At 39.1% G+C, this 26,875-nt stretch overlaps 2 protein-coding genes across 2 annotated transcripts in view; both read left to right on the top strand.

Moving 5' to 3' along the window:
• Window positions 1-429: 429 nt before the first annotated feature.
• LOC117290325 (transmembrane protein 248-like) lies at window positions 430-14,801 on the top strand. Its single transcript, XM_033771649.1, has 7 exons — window positions 430-568; window positions 3,165-3,332; window positions 4,066-4,357; window positions 5,151-5,292; window positions 7,915-8,077; window positions 9,335-9,478; window positions 11,380-14,801. The coding sequence occupies exons 2-7, from the start codon at window positions 3,177-3,179 to the stop codon at window positions 11,395-11,397; spliced, it is 915 nt and encodes a 304-aa protein (XP_033627540.1). The 5' UTR covers window positions 430-568; window positions 3,165-3,176; the 3' UTR covers window positions 11,398-14,801.
• A 1,265-nt stretch (window positions 14,802-16,066) lies between these two features.
• LOC117290230 (ATPase MORC2-like) overlaps window positions 16,067-26,875 on the top strand; it is a 32,780-nt gene continuing 21,971 nt past the window's right edge. The window contains exons 1-6 of the mRNA XM_033771494.1: window positions 16,067-16,366; window positions 18,007-18,060; window positions 18,202-18,236; window positions 23,055-23,123; window positions 23,747-23,837; window positions 25,104-25,287. Coding sequence (XP_033627385.1) covers window positions 16,305-16,366; window positions 18,007-18,060; window positions 18,202-18,236; window positions 23,055-23,123; window positions 23,747-23,837; window positions 25,104-25,287 — 495 coding nt within the window. The 5' untranslated portion in view covers window positions 16,067-16,304. The remainder of the gene's footprint in view (window positions 16,367-18,006; window positions 18,061-18,201; window positions 18,237-23,054; window positions 23,124-23,746; window positions 23,838-25,103; window positions 25,288-26,875) is intronic.

Below are 26,875 nucleotides of genomic sequence, written 5' to 3'. Positions count from 1 at the left end.
GAAATTTACCCATTGTCAATGAGCAGGCCGTGGGAGGGAAGACAATAGACGATGTGACCTGTGATATGACATGTTTACAAAAGTGCAGGCACGATTTGTACACAGGGAGCCTAAGAAAACAAAATCTTTTTTTTTTATGGAGATTGCACCGTCTAATTCAACTTATGATAATGAAAGGAGGCACATCTCAAAACTTGTCCAGCTTTATCTTTCATAACTCTTGGATTTATGTGGAAAAATGTCAATTTCCCATAGGACCAGTGCAGTAATTTGCCTGCCAGAATACCCAAAGAATGTACAAGTCACACAACAAAGTTCACATTATTATCGTCGATGAACAGCACTATATTATAAATAGCCCCCTCTCGTGGCCTTTTAGACTTCGTGAACTCTCGTCGTTAACGGGATTTCAGCTAGTGCTGAATTGCATACATGACGTAGAGCCAGCAATGTCGGCTTTCTGAGAGAGGCGTGAAAATTAACGTTGATGTGTTCGTTTTTTAGGACTACAGTGGCCACACCGTGAGCAAAATGATGACATCTCTAGAGCTGAGTTCTACTTGATCAGGTAATGGTTATGGTTCTGTTAATTGATTGGAAGCAAAATATACCGAATTTGACTTGTTCGTGTGTTTATTTATTCCTAACTTAAACTAAAATTTTACTTGCGGGTTAAGTTATCGACCGTAACGTCAATCAAAATGGTTGACAGTGTATGAATGAGAGGAAACTGACAACCAAACTGGCAGAGTGGTTGTGCCGTTGTAGTAGGCCTAGCTAGTAGTAGTAGTTAAGTAGTGGAAGAGTGCACATGAATGACAGTGCATCAGGCAGTAGAGCTGATGATTGGAACTGCCAATGCTCGGTCATCTCATGTCATGCTAGCCCCACTTGTGTGTGGCCAAGGCTAGCTGAATCCTTAGCATTTCCTCATGGTCATGCAGCTAAGAAATAACCAAAAATAAAACAAAATCCGGCGCCTCCCCTTACGAGCCACTCGGCAGTATAAACCAGCTGAATGTGTTCACCTAACTATAAGCTTGCTTTGTGTGTATTGATTTTTTTGTTTTTTAATGATAACTTTGCTACCTTTCTCCGACTCTTGGAATATGCCAATCAACATGACGTCATCGGCCTACCGAGCTGTGGAATACAAATCAACTGCTATTTTATGTGAATTAAGCTTGGGTACTTTTTACGCTCACGTGCTACGTAGTTCAGGAAAAATACCCAGGCTTAATTCACATAAAATAGCTGTTGATTTGTATTCGCTCTCCACAAACTCCGCCCACAGCTCGGCCGGCCGACAACGTCATGCTGATTGGCATATTCCAAGATGGCTGCGCCGAGTACGAATCGAGGAAATATGAGTCGGAGAAAGGTAGCAAAGTTATCGTTAAGAATTTCTTTTTAAAATTTTATTTAAAGAAGTGGCTTGGGCACATGGCCTATATCTTTGTTTGGGTTCAACACAAACAGGAACAGTGCCCTGTCTTGATATTTTGCAATTCACGATAAACCTTATGTGGTCATGGAGGTGCAAACTTTGAGCCTGCCCTGAGGTTTGCAATGTTTGACTTTTTGGGCACTCCTGATGATGATGTGACTGTGTGAGTCGGATTGTCTCTTGGACTTGATTGTCTCTTGTCGGACTAAAAACTATGTTGCTTTTTTTTTAAAAACAAACTTATAATCATATTTGTATTCCAATAATTTTCATCATATCAACCATATTTATTCAATTTCATTCATGCAATAACGTAACCCTCCTCCCGATGGCGGGGGGAAGGTTACGTTATCGCAACTATCATGGTGGATGACTTTACTAGTGTAGTAGAGGAGGTGACTTTGAAAGGGGGGGGGGGCGCTACTCCGAGAACTATGAGGTTTTATAACACCCCTTACTAGTATTCTCCCTGCTCATTGGTTTAGAGCGCATCACATGACATGTCTTAGTTTTGCTAGACGACGGCCGTGTGATAGTGCGTCGGTTTGCCGTGCGCTAGTCCGAAGACTAGCACATGGCATGCATTACCCAGACGCCCGTTGCGTGTACGAGGATGATAAATTAATAGTCTGTAACCATTTCGGATTGCACGACACTACATGCAGCACAGTAAAAGTTTTTTGTTTCGTCCGTGGATTGTAGCATGCAGGTCTGTAACTTAAAAATAATAGTACAGTATTAAGAAATGTTTGGGGTGTTATAAAACAAATATTGACTGCTTTTACTCATGCAATGGTTAAAACGATGACTCCCTCGGTGATCCCCGTAGCGTTCTATTTTAGAACGCTCCGGGGATCACCTCGGCAGTCATAGTTTTAACCATAGCACTCGAAGCAGTCAATATTTGTATACTATCTACTAACGATAGCGGAGTCTACAACATGGACTTGGAGACAATAGCGGGTAGAACCTCCTCTTTTAGGTCAGGAGTAGGGGGGAGGGGATGGCTAGGATGGCTATACTGGTAAGTGGGCGATGAATGGTTGCCAAGTCGAATTACAAAATCTAGAAAAGAGTAAAATGTAGAAGGGGTTAGGACCAAACAAACATCATGGAAGCAAAAACTATTTGAGGGAATAAATCACTGTAAAAAAAAAGGCTCACCCATGCCCAGCACCGCCCACTGATAGTAAGCACCTTGGAAGAAATAAATTAGATGATTGCAAGTGCAAACTAGCCTCACGATAGGATTGCTAGCCTTGGCCTACACACATCCTTTTGTACTCAGGCATGCAGCCTCTAATGCAGTATCTTCATATCGGCTCATTTCCTTTTCCCCCTTCCATTTATTTAGCGGTGAAGAGAACCCTTTGCAGATTTTGTATCATTTTGTGGGGCAGTATCGAAGTTTGCATAAATCCTTGTATAGTGGTTCCATAACTGGGGTGTTTCCGCGCACACAGAAACCATTGTTTTGGTCTAATGGACTGTGAATAAACCATAGAGAGCGCTGTGAATTGTTTGATTTTCACCACCAACACTGGATCCTGGGAAATAAAAAATTAAACAGCGCCCTCAATGTTTATACAGTGTACATAAAATCCAAATGTTGGATGTATGTAAATGAAAACACCATGGTCTTGAAACCAAGACTAGTCGCTATAATTATACTGTAATATTGCTCTAAATGATTTAATTTACTGTTCTTTATATGCAGATAATTATTACGATGGCCTACAAGCCGCTAGAGAACCTGAAGGGGCATGTTGTGAGCAAACCTCCCCTCGTCATTTTCATTGCTTGCATGTTCCTCTTTGCTCTGTCCGTCTTTATCCTTGGCTACTACTTCAAGCACAGTGAGGTTCCAAATTATGATATGTCCGAGGTAAATCATATTCTAATATAAAGTAGGCAGTACATAGTTCATTAAAATATTGTCTGGTACAATAATGACTGGCTAAATTGAAAGTAAATTTTCCATTTTGAATCCATCTGTAAAGCCTGGTTCATACTTCCTGTATAAACTATTGCAATGTCCCATTGTTTTTGACAAGCTTTTGTATATCAAGGTCAAGATCGTCAAAACCTGGGCTAAATTTCATTTTTAATGAAAACATCACCAATTTTCTCAAAGGAGTTTTGACTGCTTGGCTACATAGTATAATACTGAAAATGAGAAGAAAAAAGTTTACTGACGTGAAAAAAAAGAGTTGTTGAATTAAATTGTAATGATTTTTTTACTTGAACAAAGAATTGACTAGAGTGGGATTCGAACCAACAACCTCTGAATTAACATGCCAGCACTCTACCAACTGAACTATCTAGCCCTATATTGGCGTCTCGCTATTTGTCAATATTTTGTTCTGGGGTGCCAGTCAGAAGCCATACAACCGTTAACTGCCGTGTAGCCAGGGATCACACCCAAATTACGTTACAACCTGGGAAGCAGCAGCCATATCACCTTAAGGGGATGGGACCATTTGTTTCAGATATCAATATAAACCACAAGGGAAACTGACTGGGTAAATATTGAAATGATATACCCAGTCAGTTTCCCTTGTGGTTTATATTAAATTGTAATGATGGCATTTAAATTTAAATAAAATTATCTTGTTCAGGATTGGAACACCTTCTTGGATGATTTATCCAGTGTTGACTTTTGCCTTACCGTGAACGAGTCTACTGTGACGACAGTGCTCGCAACAGAGAATCCCAACAAACTGGACAACAACACGACTATCTCTGCAGTGACGAGTCCATCGCAAGACGAAGAGGATGACTGGTCCATGAGAAGAAACATTTCTCTGTCTGTCATGGTTATGATCGATCCCTCAATATACATGGCCAAAACCATTACAAATGTTACAATGTTTTCAAGTCTAATTCCTGCAAGTTTGCTTGGGAAAGAAGGTAAATACGTCAGCTCAGTTCTATAAGGTCGTCAGGCCTTGATTTTCATTCTTAAAGGGGCACAGTAATTTTCTTATGGTATGGGGCAGTTCTATGAGGAAATATTTGTATTTGAACTTTGCAATGGGCACCACAGCAGAAGCACAGGGCACCAGTCATATGCTGTGGTTGCTGTGGGTTTTCGAGGCCTGGGTCATTGATGGGAATTTCCAGCAATTTCATACTCGTAGCGGATAAGAACACAAGCTCTGGTGTTTCTTATCAGTAGAGTGTGGGTTTGAGTTCCGGCCATGACACTTGTGTCCTGAAGCAAGACACCTAGTCATTATTGCTGTTGATGTAAAGCAGTAGGTCCCTTGTGTTGTGTCAGGCACATGAAAGAACTAAGTGCACTTATCGTCAAGAGAAGAGCTTTGCACCAGTGTTCCTGATCTGATCGACAGCAAATTGTGCCATAGCACCATGGGAATAGCTATTATACTTGAAAGCTTAGATCCACATACCTTGCAGGACATACTACTGCGTGCTTTGATACTTATTTAGGGGTGTGATACTGATACAGTGCTAAAGAACTACATGTAATATTATTATTATTGGTACTAGAGGGGTATGGCCTGAGTGGCCACTGAATCAGCACGCTGTAGAAACAATGCATATTTCTCCCGTTTTGTGAGTGAATCACTGTCAATTTTTTTCACAGTTGTCTCTCTATATTTATTGTCTCTCTCTTTATCATTGTTTGTGATAAATCTTGTTGAAGACTATTTTTCTAAATGGTTGGTATTCATTGCAGGCTCTGAAGAGATGGTCAGTGTACAGTTTGAGGTTCCCCACCCGCTGAAGCCCCCACAGTGCAATGACCCCACTGTGTGTAGTCTCGGTGTGCAGACTTGTCTCATGCTGACTGGGCCAGCATCTGTCTTTCCCACATCAAGGTAAACCTGTAAATCGCTGACTTCTAATCAGCGAGTAATCTTGCATGCATTCATTTTTGTTTTTGATATTGTTTTTTTTTTTTTTTTCATTTAAAGACAACGGACACATTTGGTAATTGTCAAAGACCAGTCTTCTCACTTGGTGTATCTCAACATAAGATTAATATAACAAACGTGTGAAAATTTGAGCTCAATTGGTCGTCGAAGTTGCGAGAGAATAATGGAAGAAAAAAATGCCCTTGTTGCTCAAGTTGTGTGCTTTCAGATTGAACTAACCACTCTAGCACCTTCTATTAGCAAGTCATGCACAACAATATTGTTCTATGGAAGCGTAACAATACATTTGGTTTAAAAAAAATATTATGGACAATAGCCTTAAAAGTTGACTCTGTCTAGTGCATTGTTTATGGAATGTTGCATGCAATCTTCAGTCTTGATCATGTCCATCTTTCATTGTCAGACGTCCTGTATGTATGCAGAGTCATATCCCAAATAGTTATTTGTTTTAAGGACACCGGATACCTTTGGTAATTGTCATAGACCAATCTTATCACTTGGTGTCTCAACATAAAAATATTATGCACAAATAAACAAACCTGTGAAAATTTGAACTCAATTGGTCCTCGAAGTTGCGAGATAATAATGGAAGAAAAACCACTAATGTCACATTAAGTTGTGGGCTTTCAGATGCTTAAACTCGAGACCTTAATGTCACCTGGAAGTGGTATTTTTTTTAAATAAAGCTTTTGTCACTAAAATATGTGTTTTTATGAGAGGAATGTGAATAAAAAGTTAACTAAGGTTTAAAAATATTAGTTTTGATTGTATTTACAAATTTACGAGTAGGCCCCGACCAGAGAGGGCGCTGTTCGTGACGTAATTCAAGGCGCGATATTTGAAGAGAAAATTTGTAGTCAGGCCCCCGTACATTACGTCTGGGAACATGGCACATCAAAACAAATTTAGACACGATTTTACACACATACGTACATTGAAACTTGAACATGTTGAACGCCTAGTGGTTTTTACAAAAGCTATTGCTGCTATTTTTATTTAACTATGCAACTTTTTAGTGACCAAATGGGTTGTAAGATGTGGGTCTGCCTACGTATTATTATAGAAATACGGCCACGGAGCAGACTGCACGCACGCACTATGGCTGCTGTATAACGTGCGGACGGTCACATAGGACCTGCACGCACAGTGAATCGCATGCGGTACCAACAAAAAATCGTGTCACTTGGCAAAAGCTAAAAACATACCCTCAAAGTTCAAACTTACCCAAATTTTTTCACGTTTAGCAAATGCTCCTCTGGGTTCGTCACGTCTTTCAGATACCTTCTTCGACTTCCCACTAGCTGGAAAAATTGTTGGGACGGCGTCGTGTTTAAGAATGGCTCTTCTCGTCATGTCAAATGAGTGGTGTATCCCGGATTCGAAGCACGACGGCTCGAAGTATTCGCTGCATAGCGCTGAAAAAGACATCGGACTGGACCACTTTGCTCTAGTTAATCTGACTTTCGCAGCCCACAACCGCCTATACTTGGGATCTGCTGGAAACAAATGAAGACTGACCCCATCTTTAGTTGTTTTGCTGCATCCAGCAGCAGTGCACCTGGTCGGCATTGCCGGAAAAATGCCAGAAAAAAAACCTTTTTCGCAGCGTACAAACTCACGCCTTAGAATTACATGTACTTTTGCACGTGTGTTTATCTACGCGTCGAGGGGGGTCTATGTTTGATCGAGGCAAAGTCTTCCTTTTGCTACGTCACAAAAGGGGTAGGCGGAGTCAACCCCCCAAGCACTTAATAAATTTTTTTAACATATAAATCGTGACAAACAATTACTCAAAAAATTGTTTTATTGTTAATAAACATATACTCTTATGTTTAAAAGAAAAAAATCCTATTTCCAGGTGCCTTTAAAAATCAAACTCTGAGGTCTGAAGTCAAGTTCAAATATTTTAGTGAGAAATTCTTCTCGAAAAGGAAGCTACTTCAGAGGGAACCGTTTCTCACAATGTTTTATCCTATCAACATCTCTCCATTGATAGCTAACAAGTAAGATTTTATTCTAACAATCATTTGAGCATTAACCAATACTATCCAGTGCCTTTAAATTGATATGTAAATTTATTGGAGGAATTCAGCACAGATAAATTGTGAATCTTGTTGTATCATTCAGAGGTCAGGACCTATAATTTGTTTTTCATACAAATATATGTATTATTATTATTATTATTTATTTGGCAATTCACATAAAAATAATAATATATACGAAAAGGATAAAGCTCTTAAAAACATTGGAGACCCCTTGCAGGTCAACGGGCAGCCCAATTAATACACGCGCCTATCCTGTCAGCCATATCTTGCACAAACGAGCACAAAAGATTTGAAAACGGTAAATGGTAAGTGGTTCGGAGGTGCGTTTTCTGTTGTGTAAGGGTTCTATAGAAATCAATAGACCCACTTGCATAATGCGAAATGTACCAGGAACACTGAGGTTACACCCTTAGTTTTTACACACACAAAACAGCTTTCGTCCAATGATATGCCTCCTTTTGGCAGTGTGACATCATATGCAAGGGGTTTGTTCAAATCTTTTGTTTTGTTTTGACTTCAGACGTCCAGCAACGTGCAATACCACCGACTCCCACCATGAGAATAGTTCAGCGTGGATGAGCTTTCGACCAAAAGGTCAAGCTATTGATAGTTGGTGCACTCAAGGAACAGTTGCTCATGCTAAGCACAAGTTTGATCCTCATCTCACAGTAATGTTAAGTTCGGTAAGTACATAATAATGTAAAGTTTTATTGGCGTTCATCTAACCCATGTTTTCACCATTATGACTTCTTTTTGTGGCATTGCATTGTACTTTTATTAATTTCTACAGCAGTTGCTATTATTAGCAGATCAGGGCCCAGTTTCATGGCTCTGTTTACCGTAAGCAAAGAATCGGCACTTACGGAAGCTGGGAATTCCACGCGTGCATGTATGTCAAGCGTATTCAACAGGTTAGCGGGGAATTTTGCCCCGTGCAAGTGCGTACTTAACGTTACTAGGCATTGTACGCTCACGATAAAATTTGACGCTTGCCGTGCAAGTGGAGAATTAATGGTGACAGTTAATGCAGAATTCGGCGGTTAGCAGAGCCATGAAATCGGGCCCTGGCCTGTACATGTACGAGATCTGTACACAAACTGACTCACTTTGCCCTTTATTGTTATTTTAGCAGTTCAAAACTTTTTAAGAATTTGTACACCATGGTAGAGCCCAACTGACACACATTTCAAAGGGGGTGCACGTCAAGAACAAAGGAGGTGTGTGGGTTTACATGGAATTCTGAACTCACACCCAGTTGCTGTATGTGTGCGTCTTTATTACATCTATGGTTAATGGTGAGCGCGCGAACGCTGAACTTGGGTGAGAGTTCATAAGTCCATGTACAGCCACAGGCCTGCTTTGATCTTGACGTATACCTTTTGAACATCATTCTTTGATTTGCATAATTTCAGCAGAAGTAAAACTGAGTCCAACAAAGAGTATATTGTTGACTGATTTGTTTCAAGTCTATACCTTTTGGTGATTGTCTTGCCTTTGTGAAGCAAAAATTAGAAAAAGTAGATAAAATTAATCAAAGTCTACTTGTAATTCAGGCTTGTGCTTATCTTTTTTGAAAGTAGCTAACTGGGCTTCAACAAACTATCCTTTTTACTTGCGCAGGAAGATTCAGCATCCCAGATTTAAACATATGTACACATTTACATGTATTGTCGTATTAACTTTCCGACATGTTTGGTTTTGGTAACTGGTTTTATTAAGTGTCTTACTGCCGTAAGACCTAGCATGAAAAGCCAGGGTGAACCTTATTTTCTTAAATAGACATGTGCACTGGCATCCTTTATCACCACACACAGTATATACAGCTGTTTCATTTTAAGGGAGAAGCAAATCTGAAAGTGTCTGGCTCAAGCAGGGCTAAACCAAAAAGCTGAGCTGCAGTAGTTTTTATTCCTCACCAAGTTTCTCTTTTATCAACACAGGCTGAGCAGTCCCTGATCAACCTACATTTGATGTACACCAGTTACTTCATGTTTTTTATGGTAATCATGTGGGTCTGCTATGCACTTCTCAAAGGACCACCGACTAAACAGAGAAATGTGCACAATACAAGCACTGAAAAAAAGGTTTGTTCTCTCATATAGGTGTCTTTAAAGGGTGGGTGGATGTTGAAAAATGTTTAGCTCAAAGAAACAGCATGGCCGAGGGGTTAAGAGCATCGAGTTCAAGTTCTGGTGCTAAGTCACCAGAGTTGGGGTTCGAATCCCGGTTGTGATACTTGTGTCCTTGAGCAAGATACTTTTCTATAATTGCTTCTCTTCACCCAGGGGTATAAATGGGTACCTGTGAGGGTAGAGGTTGATACTGTGAATGAAAAAGCCTTTGGAGCGATCTAAAGGGAGCGATCTAAAGGGAGCTAAGAAACATTAAAAGGGATGTTATTGGCCCTATGACCAGGGCACTAATGTAAAGCGCATTGATACGGTTATTGTGAAATGCAATATATAAGAATTTTTTTTATTAACTATGATGGTGCCAATGTCCTGTTTCAAATGTAAGCAGAACTCAAATATTGGCAAAAGCAGTCTTAAAGTCACCTGGAAGTGGTATTTTGTCAAAATAAAGCTTTTGTCACTAAAATATGTGTTTTGATGAGTGGAAAATGAATAAACAATTAACTAAGGTTTAAAAAAATTAGTTTCCATGTTTTTTACCAATTTGAAAATAAGCCTGACCTGAGAGGGTGCTGTTCGTGACGTCAATCGAGGCGCGATGGATCGCATGCATTGCCAACACAAGATAGTAACGCTTGTTAAAAACAAGCCCTCAAAGTTGAAACAATACATGATTTTTTTCACATTAGGCAAATGCTCCGTTAAAGGTTCGTTATATCTTGTAGGTACCTTCTTCGACTTCCCCACTAGCTAGAAAAATTGTTGGGATGCCGTTATGTTTTAGAAAAGAACTGTTCTCTTCATGTTAAAATGTGTAGTGTATTCCGGATTCTCGAAGCACGGCAGTTTGAAACGTTTGCTGCACAGCACTGGAAAAGACGTGGGACTGAACCACTTTGCAAACTGACCCAATCTTTAAATGTTTTGCAGCAATACACCTGGTCGACATTGCCGGAAAAATGCAAGAACAAAACTTTTTTGAAACGTACAAACTCACGACTAGGACTTGAATGTACTTGCACGTACGTGTGTTCAATGTTCGATCGAGGCAAAGTCTGCCTCGATTGACGTCACAAAAGGGGTAGGCGGAGTCACCCCCACACAACTCTTTATTTTTTTACATATAAATCGTTAAAAACAATTACTCAAAAATTTGTTTATTGAAAAACAAATTCTATTTCCAGGTGACTTTAAAGATTGTTTACTTCGCTGAAGAATTCCTACCTTTGAACTACCTTTTTTTGTTTGTGGAGCAATGTTCTAGTTAATGTAAAGTATACAAATTTCATGACGACTCATGATAAAAACCCATAAAAATCCTAAAAGAATGTTAACAAATAAAAAGATATCTGAACTACATGTATATTATGATTTCATAATTGAATACATCTCTCTATCAACCTAATTCAAACTAAACAGCTTTACTTACCTGAGCCTCATACAAGGCAACATGCAGTTGTGGGTTCCATAACATTAAACTGTGCATCCTTGTTGGACATGTTCTATAATCATCATTCTTGAAAGGAGGGCCCAGGGCTTCCTTAATCAGACCATAGAGGTGCAGGCCTCGCCGCCTGTTTACTTCTTTTTGGAACAGGCAAGGGCACCGAGGCAACTTCTCCTTTGTATGGGCACCCTATGAGAAAGTTTCATGCTTAAAATTGAGCATTTTAAGGGCATCGAGGCAATGACCAGGGTGCATGGAGGCAATCACCTACATTGCCTCCAACTATCAGGCATGGAGGCGGTTGTGCAGTGTATTGGGCATTACACTTTTTAGCCCTCTGAAACATTCTTGGTCAAGAACCTTGCTTGTGGATCGTTTCAAACAACTTTATTTGTTTTTTTTGCAGATCCAGCCAGGCGTTTGAAGTGAAAGCTGGACATTCAGATCCATTGGTGCACATTATACTTTGTGTGTACTTCACGACACTGGACATAAATGACAGAATTTGATGTAACTGTGTTATTGTTAATTTATGCTGCAGTTCAGAGAAAAAGTGAACAATACCCTAAATGGGATGCAATTGAAGTGACATCACTATGAAGGTAAATGTGAACATTTTAAGCAAATGATGCCTGTTTGCTGTTGATTGGCTTGGTTGACAGCATGGTCAGCAAGGAGATAGTGGTCATCAAACCGAGTCTAATTAATTTTGTGCTTGTCAAGGAAGTGATTCTGGTGATAAAAAATAACTGGTATCATCCACTCTACCTAATCCACTCTTGTGAAGGTTTGTGACATCTGGACAAAGAGGTTCAATGAAAACCAGCTTTGATGGAAGGACTCGTCAAGACAATTGGGAACACTGGTTTCCCAATGCACGGTATGCAAGTACATGTACATGTATATGTATGATGACAATGTTCAGATAATCCAGCAGATGTTCAAGATAGCCAGCTAACCTTCAGGCAGGGCTGTTGAAGCAGAACAAAATACAAATTGTATATTGAAGTTGCATAAACCAATGCTGATGACAGTGGCTTTTTCCACATGAATATTAAGGTGATGCTGGAAGGTTTTGTTGCAGAGCAATGATTGATTTGGGGCAAATTTTGAATCTGTTGATCTAAGAAGTTTGATGCACTGTATTATATACAGTACATGTATTGTGGTTTGGTGGTTTCCGTCACATCATAGTATCATGTGAGAGGATAGAGGATTTTCGTGTGGATTGTATCACTATAAGTCAGATGATGCATGGAGTTTTTGATTTGCTCTCATTTCCAATTAAAAAAAAAAAATTCTTCATGTGTAAGTGATAGAAAAGCAGAGAAAACCCAATGAAAATGAACACTGCATCATAGATAAAATCTAGTTAAAGATTTTGCACATTAAGGAGGGGCAGGTTGAACTTTTAATCGTTAAAAAACGCTGCAAATTTTGTTCTCAATTGATCTCATTTCCCCCATAATGTTTGTTGTTGAGTGTGAGTTAAGATTGTAGGATCCATAGACTTTTGTAGACGTTCAGTGAGGGGATTTAAAATCTGTACTGTACATCGTGTGATTATAATGATCTGTATATTTTAAATTATTTTATGTCACTTTCAATGAGATTTTAAAAGGCTTGTATTGCTACATTCCATTCAAGGACCCAGGACGAATATATCACACTGATGGCGACTGGAATATTAGGCTTTTTTATTTGTGTGTTATTTTTTTTAGCAGTTTATTTTAAATCCCAGTTAATGTGGCATGTACCCATTAGACAACTTCAAGGACAGGAACATAATGTAAGTGTGCATGCCTTGAGTTCAGGACATCTTGAAATTATTATTCTTTTGAAATATCTCAATGCACACAAAAGGGTTATTTTGGAACAAGGTAGAAAAGTGAAACAGATTATTTCACTAAATTAGTTAAGGATTAATTTAAAGGTTTTTCAAACGTAACCTAGTTCAGAAGCCTGGTAGAGTGTTACCAAATGCTTGTACATGTATATAACAAAATCATACCATCATGATTTGTTGTGGAGGAGCTTCAAACTTTACTTGTTCTGTTTAGCCCATTTCACTTCGTGAGGAATTGACTGATATGGAATTTGCAAACGATGAATGTTTGTAGACATCAACCTGTGCTTCAAGGAGAAGTGGTATGCAAGAAACTGTTAGCTGTGAAACATTTGACTGTGTTTTGATTAGATGTGCTACAACTGCTGTACACATTTGTACATGTAAATGACAAAGTCAACATAGGCAATGTGTTTTTGAAAATCATCCAGTTTGAATTTGAGCTACTTTACAAGACCCTTGTGCCTATAGTTAATAGCTTTCGGACGAGTTTAACTTGTTTGTTCATGGTAATATATTTGTTAGTTGTTTGTAGAAACAAAAGTTTTCTTAAATGCCTTTCATGAGTGTCAAGCTGGCACTGTACATGTTTGTGTGTTTTTGTGTGTAAAGTAGTTTACAGGTTATTATGTAAGCCTTATGCACTCTACACTAATATTGTATCGGTTGGTTTATACAACTACACATGTACATGTAGTTGGAAGTCAGGAAGCAGACAAACCTGTTGGTTTTCCATAACTGATTGAATTTTGAACCCATTCTGATGACTTTTAGGCTACATTTTGTTGTTGTTGAATACTTCAAGTGTTCTTGGACAAGAAACTTAAGCTAAGCAAGAAAATATTTGAAGAAATTGGTTAAAAATTCGGCTAGTCTCATTATTGATAGATCGATCTCTTTCAACTCCTTAATTGCTTATAATATGGGGCTTATGTAAGTTCACTCAATTTGTCTGTTTGTCATGTAGTGTACATGTGAAGCTGTATAATGGATTCAAACAAATTTTATTTTAGTTGATAAAAATGAAAGTAGTGCATGGAATGTAAATATGAATTAATGTAAATGTATATGGTTAAGTGTGGTTATTCAACAAAAAATACCTTGACACAAATTTGTCAAGCATCAACAAGATTGTCTTGTTTTTTATTACTCTAAATTATTGTTCCCCAGAAACTATACTGTACCTTTGTGCTAAGTTGAAGTAAATATAGGGCATGGTATTTTAACAATCTGGGATCATAAGAAAACTATGTAATAATTGTGATTTTCCCAGATTAGCATAGCATGTGGTTATTTTCTCTGTGTGAGCTCAGCAGAGGACAGGATGACAAAGGTAAGAAATGACATGTACATGTACATGTATTGTGTTAATGTTCATGTATTATGTAAATGAACCTATGGTCTCACTTGTTTCCAGACACGATAAACATCGTCTTTATGTACATTTGTATAGTGTTCAACAGAGCAGGTTTGTATTACAACTTCCCTTTATACGTTGTTAGTCAGAATGTATAGTAGGGCACGATAACCTTGGAATAAGTGAAATCTACTTATTTAATTTGTTCAGGAAGCCCCAAAAGTGTGACCACTCCACAAGGCGAGGTATATACAAAATACATATACGTACATGTAAATTGTATTTTGTAGCCGTGTTTGGCACAATCCAATTCAACTTCTCCATACGGATTCCAGTTCAATGGTTTGTAAGGTGTCTAATATTATTATACATGTACATGTACCATGAGTTGGCAAGAACCATTATCAACAAGTGGACCCATGCACACACCATTATTTGATGGTTTAATGTGTATATTAATTGTGCTGCAAGATCAATACGATTACATGTACTTACTTCAAACTGATGGGTCATACGAAAATTAATAAATTCAACAATTTTTCATTCAATTAATATAATGTAGACAATTGAAACCAGGACCAGTACCGCTTTGGCAATAAATAAACACAAGGAATTGATTACATTATTCAGTTTTAATCATACAACATTTATTTGACAACAGTACAAAGTGTTACATATCGATTTGTTTACGGGAATGAGCTTTAATTATAGTATGAAAACCGACCAGGGTTCCATGTACATGTACGTCGGACAATGCCCTCCTATACTTCGCGTGTTGAGTTGAGCGAGCTTTTTCTCCTCGTCGGGGGAGAACTTCGAAAAGGGTAACCGTGTATACAATTTCATACTATTAAAAGATATTTGAAATGAATACTGAACTTTTAAAGGTTCACCATTAAAAGAAACGTGAAGGCAATGGCACACATAACATTGCATCCCGGAAATCATCGTGCCGCGCCGATACATCCTCTTCGAATTTATAATTTACATCAGAGAACACACCAGTGCTGTCAATTTTTATCGTTAGCTCTCAAATAACCATGATATGTCGACCTACACTTTTTCCATGCAACGACGAACATGTAGATTAAACAATATGCAAGTTTGATATGGATTACCTACATAATCTTGGATATTATGTTAATGAAGATATGATGGTCGTGAACATTTTTAATTTATTTCAACAACGGTGGCTTTGCGCTTGCACTCGATCATGTCATGACATGTGTACACACGTACAATGGTTGTACTTGTACATGTACATGTACGACATGTACGTACACCAATGCTGTGATGTGGTGGACTCCAAACACATTCGTCGTCAGGAAAAAACTTGAGATTTCTCTCGTCATAAAGCTCCAAGAATCCCTCTCAAATAGATGTATCCTATCCGACAAACATGCTGTATCAATCAGCTGAACATTACCGCATAATTATTCATGAAATCGAGAGGACGACTCGGCAGTCGCGTTTAGTCTTCCTGTTGTTTTCCTCTGCTTCCGTATTATTTCGACATTACATGGCAGCCATTACGCGGATGAATAATAATTTTGCTAACGTGCACTGCGGTCACGTCTCGACGTCTCCTAATGAAGGGCGTGATGGGCACCCAATATGCAAGGCATTACGCATGATGGGTACCAGCCAATCAACCCCATAATGTTACGGTTGATTGCTTCTTTTTTGTGTTTTGGGAACACGTGAAATAAAAATCCAGGCTATCATGGGGAGTGTTTGTATTAATATGTATACATGTACAAGAGCGTATACTACACGTACATTGTTGTATGTACATGTACATGTATGTACATATACATGTACAACATACAAGTTAGTGCGCTTATCAGGCGTAGGGATATTAAGATCGGTTTACGCATTTGTTGTCACATGTGTATAAAAACATCGAGTATCCACCTCGTTGTCCTCTCTTGATCTATACTTGGACGACAAGAGTAAGATTCGTCACTGAGAATCGCCATTTTATGAAAGGAAGACCCCATTACTGACTGACGAGAATGTACTAGATTGTGTTACGCGATTGTTTTTGTGTCGTGATGACAGCTAGTCTGGATCCAACTTATTGACCGTTGCATGGTTGTTCTTCGCCGAAAATTCTAGATCTGAAATCATGGTTGTCTACCAAGGGCTGAGTAGAGCACAGCTCAGCTTCGACTATCTGCACACCAACTCGTGAGTTGACATATTGAATTGTTATAGCTGCATGCTATGTATGATGATTACCAGGGCTATGATCTGATCTGGTCATTATGTTGTCAGTGTGCTTTGTGTAATAATTATCATGGAGGTATGCATGTGGATCGTTAATGCAGTTGATGATTGAGAAAGTCACAGAAAGTGTTTGCAGACAACCGTGAAGGCGCCACTTTCGTGTAATAACAATCCCATGGGATATTTTACGCAAGGTCATGGCGTTGGATTGAATGCCAGTGGCTGATGACCGTGCGTCTGTCATTATGCTGTTCCAACCTCAACAATACTGGCCTTAATTTGTTAGAAAATACTATCCTGTTATTACTGATCCTATCTCCATGTGTTAGGCCTACTATAGCAGCTCTATAAAATAAGGCCCAGACCCTACCATAGATAGTATCGAAGGGGTTTTATTTTTGTTTATTGGATGATGGCTATTATCACGGGAATGTCTGGGATTCTAAGACTAATCCACTGACCGCATAGCTTGAGTTGCTTGATTTTTGAACAAATACACATAGTGGACTAATGTTTGATGTAACTCCCAACTTAACTGTAGCCTTTTTTCTTTACATCTGCATAAATGTAGTGTTCATTGCTCTTCACAAAACAAGAAATTTTGTCACATAGCCTAGTGAAGTTGTATAAGATACACACAGGGAAGACAAATTAATTTGTAGCTTTGTAAATGACTAGCGGGAAACCCGCTCTACGCGTGGGTGCCGCTAGATTTCCGCGCTTTTTCAATTTCACATAGCACTTAGATTGATCTTAACTTTGTATCAATCTAAATTGCTTGCAAAGAGTGACGTCACAATACCAATTACCCTGTCCTTGGTTGTACTCTTCTCAAAATGCTTTATAGTATCGAATGCTGCTGTATAGGCCTACTTATTTTAACCAATTCAGGTTAAGGTTATTTTAAGAGTGACAGGTGCATATTGTGAACCTTCCCTTCCTTTTTATTAAAGGCACTGAACAGTATTGGTGATCACTCAAATTAATTGTTAGCATAAAAACTAAATTACTTGTTAATTATTGGTTGGGAGCTGTTGATGTAAAACGTGAGAATCTGCTCCCTCTGAAGTAGCGTAGTTTTTGAGAGTTTTTTTCTCACTAAAATATTTGATATGGGGACCCAGAATTAGATTTTGAGGGCTCGAAATCAAGCATCTGATCGAAAGCACACAACTTTTGTGACAAGGGCTTTTTCTTCCACTAGTCTCTGGCAACTTCGACGAAAAATTGGGCTCATATTTTCACAGGTTTGTTATTTTATGCATAATATAAAGTGAGAAGACTGGTATTTAACAATCTGATGGACACTCGGTAATTACTCAAAATGGTCGTATACATGTAGTATAAAACCTTACTTGATAAATACATGTAGTAATGGATAGTAAAACAAGTTGTGAGTAACGGCTCCCTCTGTAGTAACGTATTTTTCGAGATTTGTCTGTGCATATCTCGTCAATATGGGACACACATGACATTAGGAAGGGAACAGTTAATTTCCTCTTCAAAATGTTAATAAACCATTCAAGTAGGATTTCGAACCGAACTTTTTTCCTAATTTTGTTTTTATTAATAATTTGTTTCTCTGCAATATTTCTGCACAGGACCACCCACGAATTCCTCTTCGGGGCATTGGCGGAGCTGCTGGATAATGCAAGGTGACTTTCTTTTCTTCGAAGACGGAACTCGTTGCGTAACTTCCACACCAACTTAAATAAGACAAAACATTTGTTTATCTTCCTAACCAAGTGATAACATCTGTTTTAATCCTTGACTGATTTTGTTTCTTTTTCATAAAGGGATGCGCAAGCAAGACGAATGGATGTTTACGCGGGTAAGTTAAAGCAAGTCACCCGGAAGCTGCATAACTGGATCAAAATATAAACATAAGCTTTGAGCCGTTGATGTTCTGTTGCCGATCATTTTAGTTATGAATACTGTCCATGTACATGTACATCCATTGTTGCTTGTTAATCAAAATGCTATATATTTTGTCAATAAAAAATGTGTTCATTAAATAAACCATTGTATGAAGAAGGAACCAGTGTTACTTTGTTTATATCATGTACGGGACTTGTAATAATGTTTTCCCGTTATAACTTGGAAACATTGGGTCGACTTGTATTTGCCGTTTTAAGTTATTTATAAATTAAAACCAACTTGAGTTAAATCTGCACTATAAGGTACATTTAACCAACGCTTCACTTTTTGCTAGGAATTATTTTGTGATAAAAAATGTGTTTTGCCTTCACCAGCCAAGCGTGTTGTGAGGTCATGTTTTACAGCGTGCATAACACCCAGACTTTCGGATTCAGGAGTTTGCTATGGGAGTAAAATTAATTGTACACATATACCCGACAGTAATCGCAGGTAATGTAATGAAAATCATGGGTACAATACTGGTCGCAGCATCTTGCCAAAATGACGTCACAAGGAAGACGCATGACATGAGATCCTGTACTTTTTTTTTACTGTTGGTTAAAGTATTGATTATGATACAAAAATATCAAGTCTGCAGTAATTATGTTAAGAAATGTTGTACATGTATTCCCCTATTTTTGTAAGGAAACGTAGCTGATGTTGACCACCTAATGGGGCTGCCGCATGGTGCTTCCGCAATAGATTGTCTTTGGGTATCACCGACATGACATTAGAATCAGACTTTACATGTAGTTTGTAAAGTGCTACACATGTACATGTACATGTATTTGTTATTAAAAAAGAAGAAAAAAGGGAGGTTGTATATTTTTAAAGGGACACCAAAAAACATGTATATATGCAGGAACATAAGAGGATAACCAAAGGAGCCAATGAAAAGAAATTCATTGTCTTTTAAAGGTACTGTAAGACACTGGCATTTGTTTCCTTTAATTTGGGAGTTTGTAGGCAATCGTGTAGGCCCCATACATAGACCCAATAATAATGATAATAGTTACAACATTTATAGAGCGCTTAGTACGGATGTTTCTAAGCGTTATAACCAGATTGACAAAACAGATGGGTTTTAAGTTTAGATTTGAAAGTGTCAAATGAAGGAGCTGCTTGAATGTGGGTGGGTTTTAGCTTGTTCCAAGTGTGGAGGTATGACTGAAAAGGCCCAAACACCATAGCGTGTCATGGTGCGGGGTCGCGGGGAAAGCTGGAAATGAGCAATTGAAGAAGAGCGAAGGCGTCGGGTAGCTGATGAAAGTGAAGAAGAATGAAGTGCTATGAGGTCTAGGAGATATACCGGTGTGGCGGTTTCAGTCTTCCGCCGTGTTCAGTTTTCCGGGTGACGTAGTCGGTCATATCAGCACGTTGTTCGAACGGTTTTAGCTTTCCGGCGTGTTCAGTTTTCCGGGTGACTTGCCAGATACCTCCGCGAGTACCCTGGCGAGCACTGTATTTCTCTCAGCAGTGACCCCACATTGTTTATATTACGATTCTTTTCTGTGTAGTTACATAATCTCTTGCCCCATCTTTACATGTATTCATGGGTACAACTTCAGGCAGGTCACACTCTGCTTGCGTAAAAAACAACTCATACGATCCACGCGTTTGCCGCTAGTTGTACTCGACTCGTGGACGCCGCCATGACAGCTACCGGAGGGTAACGGATGACTCGATACGGCACTAAAATTTAACTACTTTCGCTGCTGTGCGCAGACATTGCATGACGTAATGCTACCGTATTTGGTCATTCGGAAAACTGAACACAGCGGAAAGTTGAAACCGCCACACCGGAACCAAATAATATGAATAGCTTTTTACACAAGAAGAAGAATTTTGAAGTGGATGCGTTGGTCAATTGGAAGCCAATGAAGAGAGCGAATGATGGGTGTTCTGATATAAAGCATATTTTATACTAAAGTGCCCAAGAAAAGTTGGTGATGGATTTCTTAAACTGAGACCCACAACACGTGCGTGTTTCATACCCACGGGAGCGCATTTTGATGATGTCTTTGTGTTTTCTTGTAATGTTATGTACATGTATATATGTAGTCTGTGTTGTGAGAGTTTTTATTTTGGTATATCGTTAACAATGTGGGTTAGGTAAGGCTCGACTTCCCAAAGGGGGAAGAAGATGTATCTCGTCATACTTTTGTTACAAAATGAAGTGTGAAATTTATGCGGACGTAAGGAGTAACAAGCCTCATCAGCACAATCTGTTCAGTCACATGACAAAGGGGGCTCGATAAAAAAAAAACATATGGCCTGTGCCTGAAGGATTTCTCTGAGTGAAATGTCTTGGTGAAAATCACCCAAACTACGTCAAAGGGGGTCGTTTCAAACAATGTTTTAGAACATCATTGGCTCGCTGTCGTGCTCTTTAGTCTTTACCAAGGAAGTATAGGTCAACGGGCAAATCGTTTGGCGTAGCCGACAAGGTTTTCCCGATATGGATTTGCATCTGCTGACCTGGCAAGGTCAGGGCGATTGAGCAGGGCCGCGTTTGGTGACCGTGCATCTGCCTTTTTTTAACTTTAGGAACGCTTGTTAATACAAAACGCTTGATTGGAACTGTGCTTCTGTCGGGACGTTTACGGCCTGGAAACAGTTTTGTGGCTGTCCATCCAGTATTACCCAAATTTGCTCTGGACCCCATTCTGCGGTGCTATTGCTCCAAATATTTACCATGAGGTAGACATTCAGTCTTCGGGATTCCAAACGGAATGCAGACTAGTTTGCACTACATGTACGTTATTGAAAGGGGAAGTGTGAACGGGGGTTGCATGACTCAACACCGATTCAAATGATTCATTGGTTGTTCAAGGTTGCAAATCCACCGAGACCCAGTAATTTTTACGAACTGTCACACTGTATACAATGTGCAGGTTCCTGAACGTAATGCCTGCCCGATTTGTGGTCCTTGCAAATCCTTGCAAATCTGACAAGATTCTGCAATCGGCCTGTTTCTACAGGGTACTGGATTAGATAAGAATTGATAAGATCGCGTTAGAGGTTACAAAGGAACGTGCTTTAATCTCCGAGAAGCAATTAATAGAAGCGCACAACTGTTGTACGTGCACCTGGCATGGCGACACTCCAGATGATTGAATGCCTGTTTAAAAGCAGATTGACAATGGATTCTTAGCTATGACAGCATTCATTCAGGCATGACCGTGGCAATCAATGTGTCAAGCTAGTAACGAATGGCTTGACATTAATGCAAAGCCTCAAATTGCATCACATAATGCTGGCATTGATAGCAAGTACAGACGCCAGCATTATTCATGAGAAGATTATGGCAGCGTCACTGGCACCGCGTTTACACTTGATCCTCCTACAAGGATCTAAGGAGGATCAGATCCCAAAAGCGAGATCAAGCATTTTGTGCTGCGTTCACACTCGAGTATGATCTCACATTGATCTCGCATAGTTAAACTGAAGTTCAGTTCAGCTGACGGCAAAAGTTACTGTGCGAGGTCAATGATTGTGCGCGCGCATGTTCCCTGAATAACTTAAACTCGACGAAAATTCAGACACCAGACTAAAAATATATTGAAAAATAATTTGTTTGAATGCTAAAGAATATACTTAGGCCCTACGTTAGATAATGAACGAAAAAAGGTCGATACTTAAAATGTCGGAGGCTGCAAAGCGTGTGAGTCATGCATCCACAATCGTTGTGATGTTGGTTACAAGTTTCATACGAATTATGGGGTCGGGGACCAGTTTACGATAGAGTGCACATGCACAATGTATACGATCCCCATGTACATTACACCACGGAGGAAGATTGCAGAGCGTTGGCCGGATGTGAGCAGCTTAAATTGCAGGATCTGATCTCGATCTGCGTTCACACTTGTTTTTTGATCGCCTTTGCGGGATCTGATTTTCCTTTGATCTCGCAATAAAGGGAGATCAAAAAGGAGGATCTGATCATGATCCTGATCGCGTTCACACTAGCCGGAGATCTCCCTTTGAGCGCCCTTTTGAGATCAGATCCTCCTTTGACCCACCTAGCAGGATCAAGTGTGAACGCGCTGCATGTGGTATTCAGGGAAGCAGTGAACTAAAAAGAAAAGAGGAAACGAGCCACAACTTTTTCCTGACGAACAGAAATGTAACAGTGGATAATGTTTAGGCGTACTAATAGTGCAATGAACATACATGTACATGAACCGTCTTTGTTTTAATGAACACAGTTTCAAAGTTTCAAGGAGGCAGGGCGAGGGATCATTCAGAAAGGTCGATGTAAAAAAAAAAACATTGGAAAAAAAACGGCCAGATTTCAAAATATACTAAAGAAGAAGCTAGGTGTTTTATATCAAAGGTCTCCAACATCAGTGTCTTCAATGGCTTAAAGAAATAACTCTGTAGTTTAAGTTTAGTTGGACATGCTGACGATCTGGGCCATACGGTATTTCTTTATATATGTTTGTTGTATTTCAAATAAAAACTGAAGTCTACTGATTTTCAGTTATTTCTTTTGATTCACCCACCCATATATATTTGGGTTGGGGAGGGGGCGGGGGTTGAAACATTGACTATTCTGAAAAGCCCTTGCCTAAATTTATGGGGCATCTGAATAGGAAATATAATCAAAACTTTGCAAATAGGCCTTCACCTTCATGGCTGTAAGGATGTGGGGAGTTTAAGAATTCTGCAGTTGCATTTCTAGGCATTCTGTATGATTCTAGTTACTATATAAAATGTTAATTTCTTTCAGAGAGAAATGAATCACTCCGTGGTGGCTACCTGCTTAACTTTCTGGATGATGGGTCTGGAATGGATCCAGGTAAATAATTTACAGACACACAATACACTGACGAGAAGCACACCTTCCATTCATTGTTTATTTAAGAAAAACTATAGGAAATTGGTGTTCAGATTGTCTCACTGTGATTGCACTGTGCCGCAAATTTGTGCATTGTGTTGGACATCCAACATGCTATTAGCAGACATTGTTTATTGTTTTTAAAAAGGATTTTTAAAATGCCACCTGGATTGTACCTCAAATTTTTACCACAACACTGCACCGCCCTTACCAAATAATTAAATTAATAACTCATAAAATGTCCAATACGGTCCATTTTGACACATGATTCACTAATAATTTGCAAGATATCTGTAGTGTACTACCCTCAATGTATACTTCATAGGCATAATGAAACTATGATATCTTTTTGACTGACTATACTTATACTTACACTGACTATAGTGTATCATTACAATGAGTAGGGTAGATGGCCTTAGCTTTCGGTCCAAATCGAACCTTCTTCAGAGGCAGGTGTATAGAATGAATTTAGAGCGTACAGTGTTTTAATTTGTAGTATGTCTGTCTCGCTATTTCGGAGATAAGATGAAGCAGGGAAATGGATATCCATTTTAATAGTGAGTTTTATTGTTTGCTACATCTAGCTGAGGTTGCCACAGTTATCCAGTTTGGAAAATCAACAAAGAGAGTCTTGGATTCCAATATGATTGGACAATATGGAAACGGCTTGAAATCGTAAGTGACTAACCTTCTGGACTATGGAGCATTAATATACAGTCGACTCTTGTTATGAAAGGGTCGCTTGGGATGGGACTTTGCAAATATTACAGGAAGGTTGTTATTTATATGAGGGCAGTAAAACAAAGAAACACCAAACAGAAATGAGAATCAAGATTTCACATATGTTCTCTAAAGCAGAAAGTTTGTATTACAGTGTTTTTTTATAACAATTGTTGACTGTTAATACAAGTACATGGAACACATTAGTTTTTCCATAAGACAAATTTTGATTTGAGCAAACTTGGAACTTGAACGTTGTAGCTTGAACTTTGTGCAGATACACTTTATTACACCCATTGGGGTATAACAAAAAGCTCTGTCATTATTACTAGATAAGCAGAGATATGTTTTGAACTATGGACCCATTTGTGTAGCACCGTCTTATCGTTTACAAGGTGCAGCAAGCAGACAAGTTTATTTGCATTTGAAGGATACTGTTAAATATAATAAAACTTTTACTAAAGGATACAAAGAGCCCATTATTTTTACTGCAAGGGGAGTGGGACGAAGATTTTAAAATTATGAGACCTAGTCCTTAGCACACCATGTTATGGTTTGCAAGATGCTACGGTGCATACAGCAGCCACAGCCAGTCTTCAGTCTTCAGTGGGTTGCTCCTTCTTACAGCCTTGAAGGCTAAACTAGGAGGTTGGTGGTCAATGACCTATCAGCCGGTGCAGCAAGAACTCAAGGTGCCAATCAAGAACATAAACTCAATGGATGTGCCAAAAAAGGTGTAGATACAAAGATGTGCTGGTGCTGGTGTAAAACGAAACTTATAGCCTGAACAGACTTCTTAGGCTTGGTTGTGGACGCATTTCCCTGATGGCTGGAAGAGCTGCCAACTTGAATGCTTCCATCGATGGACCATTCACTGCTGAAGCAGAAAGTCGGTTCCAGGTACAAATTGCTCTAGGGTAGTTGAGTATCCGTAGGCATCAACATTTGAGTAGGGTTGTTGGTACTTGTAGCTGTGTAGGCTGTGACATGATGAAGTTGATGTAAACAATGTTGAATTGTATTTTGTAAAACATGGTGGCTTGGTTTATTAGACGCCTGGTGTGAAGGGTGTCCCACTCAAGACCTTGAACCAGTGGTGTAAATGGAGTAGTTCTGCGGTAGTCGGAGTGCACAAAGCGAGCGGCTTGACGCTGGACCTGGATATTTTTGTTTCACCCCAAATTAGATAAATTAACTTAAAGATGTTCCAATTTTTTTCAGAGGTTCTATGAGAATTGGAAAAGACTTCATCCTGTTCACCAAACAAGGGGCAACAATGACGTGTTTATTTTTGTCTCGCACATTCCATGAAGAGGAAAAAATTGAGGAAGTTATAGTGCCAATGCCTTCTTTTGAGAAGAATACTAGGCATCCATATGTGCAGGGCGCTGGAGAGAAAGAAAGGGTATGTATCAATTATTCAACATCGATATTAACCATAAGGGAAACTGACTGGTAGAGCACGAGCACGTTAATCCGAAGGTCGTTGGGTTGAATCCCACTTTAGTATATTTTTATTTGTTCAACCCCCAAATTATTATCAGGCCTGTGGATTTCCATCTAGAGAGAGGGCAGGTTTTTTTCAGTTTTCAATACATGTATGACCAAAAATTGAAAGTCTGTGGAAACTATTTGAAGGGCCACTTGGGCCAGAACTAGTGCAATTGAGGCAGTGGCCTTAGTTTAATTCCAAGGCTTCTATATTATTATTGCTCCCTGTGGCCACTACATGTTTACTGGAGATTGACCAGTTGAGGTAGATCTTTTGTTTTCTTAATTGTTCCGGGATGTTCTTCTTGACTCATTTTTATTGACATCTGGTCAAAAGCGAATCTCAATGTCACATACAATAATCACAGGAAGCCAGATTGTTTTAGGTGTAGTTGCGAGGTTGCCCTGTGGTTCTACCTGAATGTGGTGTGTTCAACACTGCATAGTGTATGATCCGTGATGCTTGTCAAGTGAAGTGGGTATTCTAATTTTAACAGATTTTTTTTCTCTGTAAACTCGAATCCTCTCTTGCAATGTGAAGTGAAATGGTTCACACCAGGGCCCAATTTCATGGCTCTGCTTACCGTAAGCACGGAATCGGCGCTTACGGAAGCAGGGATTCTGTGCTTACGGCAAGCGTATTTCACGGGTTAGCGGCGAATTTGGGCCTCTGCGCGGGCGTACTCCACTTTACTAGGCATTCTACGCTTACAAGGCTAGCGCAGAAGCTGGGAATCGTGATCGTAAGCGCAGAATTCGGCGGTTAGCAGAGCCATGAAATTGGGCCCAGGCTTTGCTTTCAATAGTCCATGTAACCTGTGACATCACATATTTACAAAAAGAGTCACAGAGCCTGAAATTCCCTCAGGCACAATTTGTACAATAATGAATTATTTGTACATGGCACAAAAAAAGATGACGCTCTCTGAATTTTCACAATTTTTGGTATGAAGAAAGGGGGCACACCTAAAATCTTGTCCTTGAATTTATGTGGAAATTATACAAAAGGGACAGTTTTCCATTTGCCAGTACATGTATAGTACGTATGTGGTTTGCCCTAGCATGTACAAAGTCACTCTTGGCATGGTCTAATAGGCATTTACAATGTTAGGTGCACTGCTATGCAGCAAAGTGCAGCAAAGTGCAGCAAAGTATGGCATTTGTGAGTTGAACTCTAAATGCAGTACAGCAAACTTTACTGTTGTGCAAATTATGTTGTAGTTACAGGAACATTAAGGGAACATAAACATAAACGGTAGTTACATTTTTGTTTAGATAAACAATTTCCATTATTTTACCAAGCAGCTGTGAATGAATTTGTTGATGTTAATATGATAGTTTATGTTTGTTTTTTATGTGTAACAACATTTCAAGTGATTTTGATACTTTCTCTCATAGAGATTTGTACATGAAGTGTTGTATTAATAATTTACTAAGATAGTTTTAGAATAAGATAGGTGTTTTGTTATTAATTATATATTCTGTGTTATGTGTATTAACAT

This window comes from Asterias rubens, chromosome 5 (genome assembly GCF_902459465.1).
Source record: "Asterias rubens chromosome 5, eAstRub1.3, whole genome shotgun sequence".
Taxonomy (NCBI): Eukaryota; Metazoa; Echinodermata; class Asteroidea; order Forcipulatida; family Asteriidae; genus Asterias; species Asterias rubens.
Note: the sequence above shows the minus strand (reverse complement) of the source record. Positions and strands in the feature narration are given on the sequence as shown.

Coding starts and splice junctions, on each gene's coding strand:
- LOC117290325 (XM_033771649.1), top strand. CDS start 3,177: ATGGCCTACAAGCCGCTAGAGAACCTGAAGGGGCATGTTGTGAGCAAA. Junction 4,358..5,150: donor AAGTTTGCTTGGGAAAGAAG/GTAAATACGTCA, acceptor TATTCATTGCAG/GCTCTGAAGAGATGGTCAGT. Junction 8,078..9,334: donor TCACAGTAATGTTAAGTTCG/GTAAGTACATAA, acceptor TTATCAACACAG/GCTGAGCAGTCCCTGATCAA.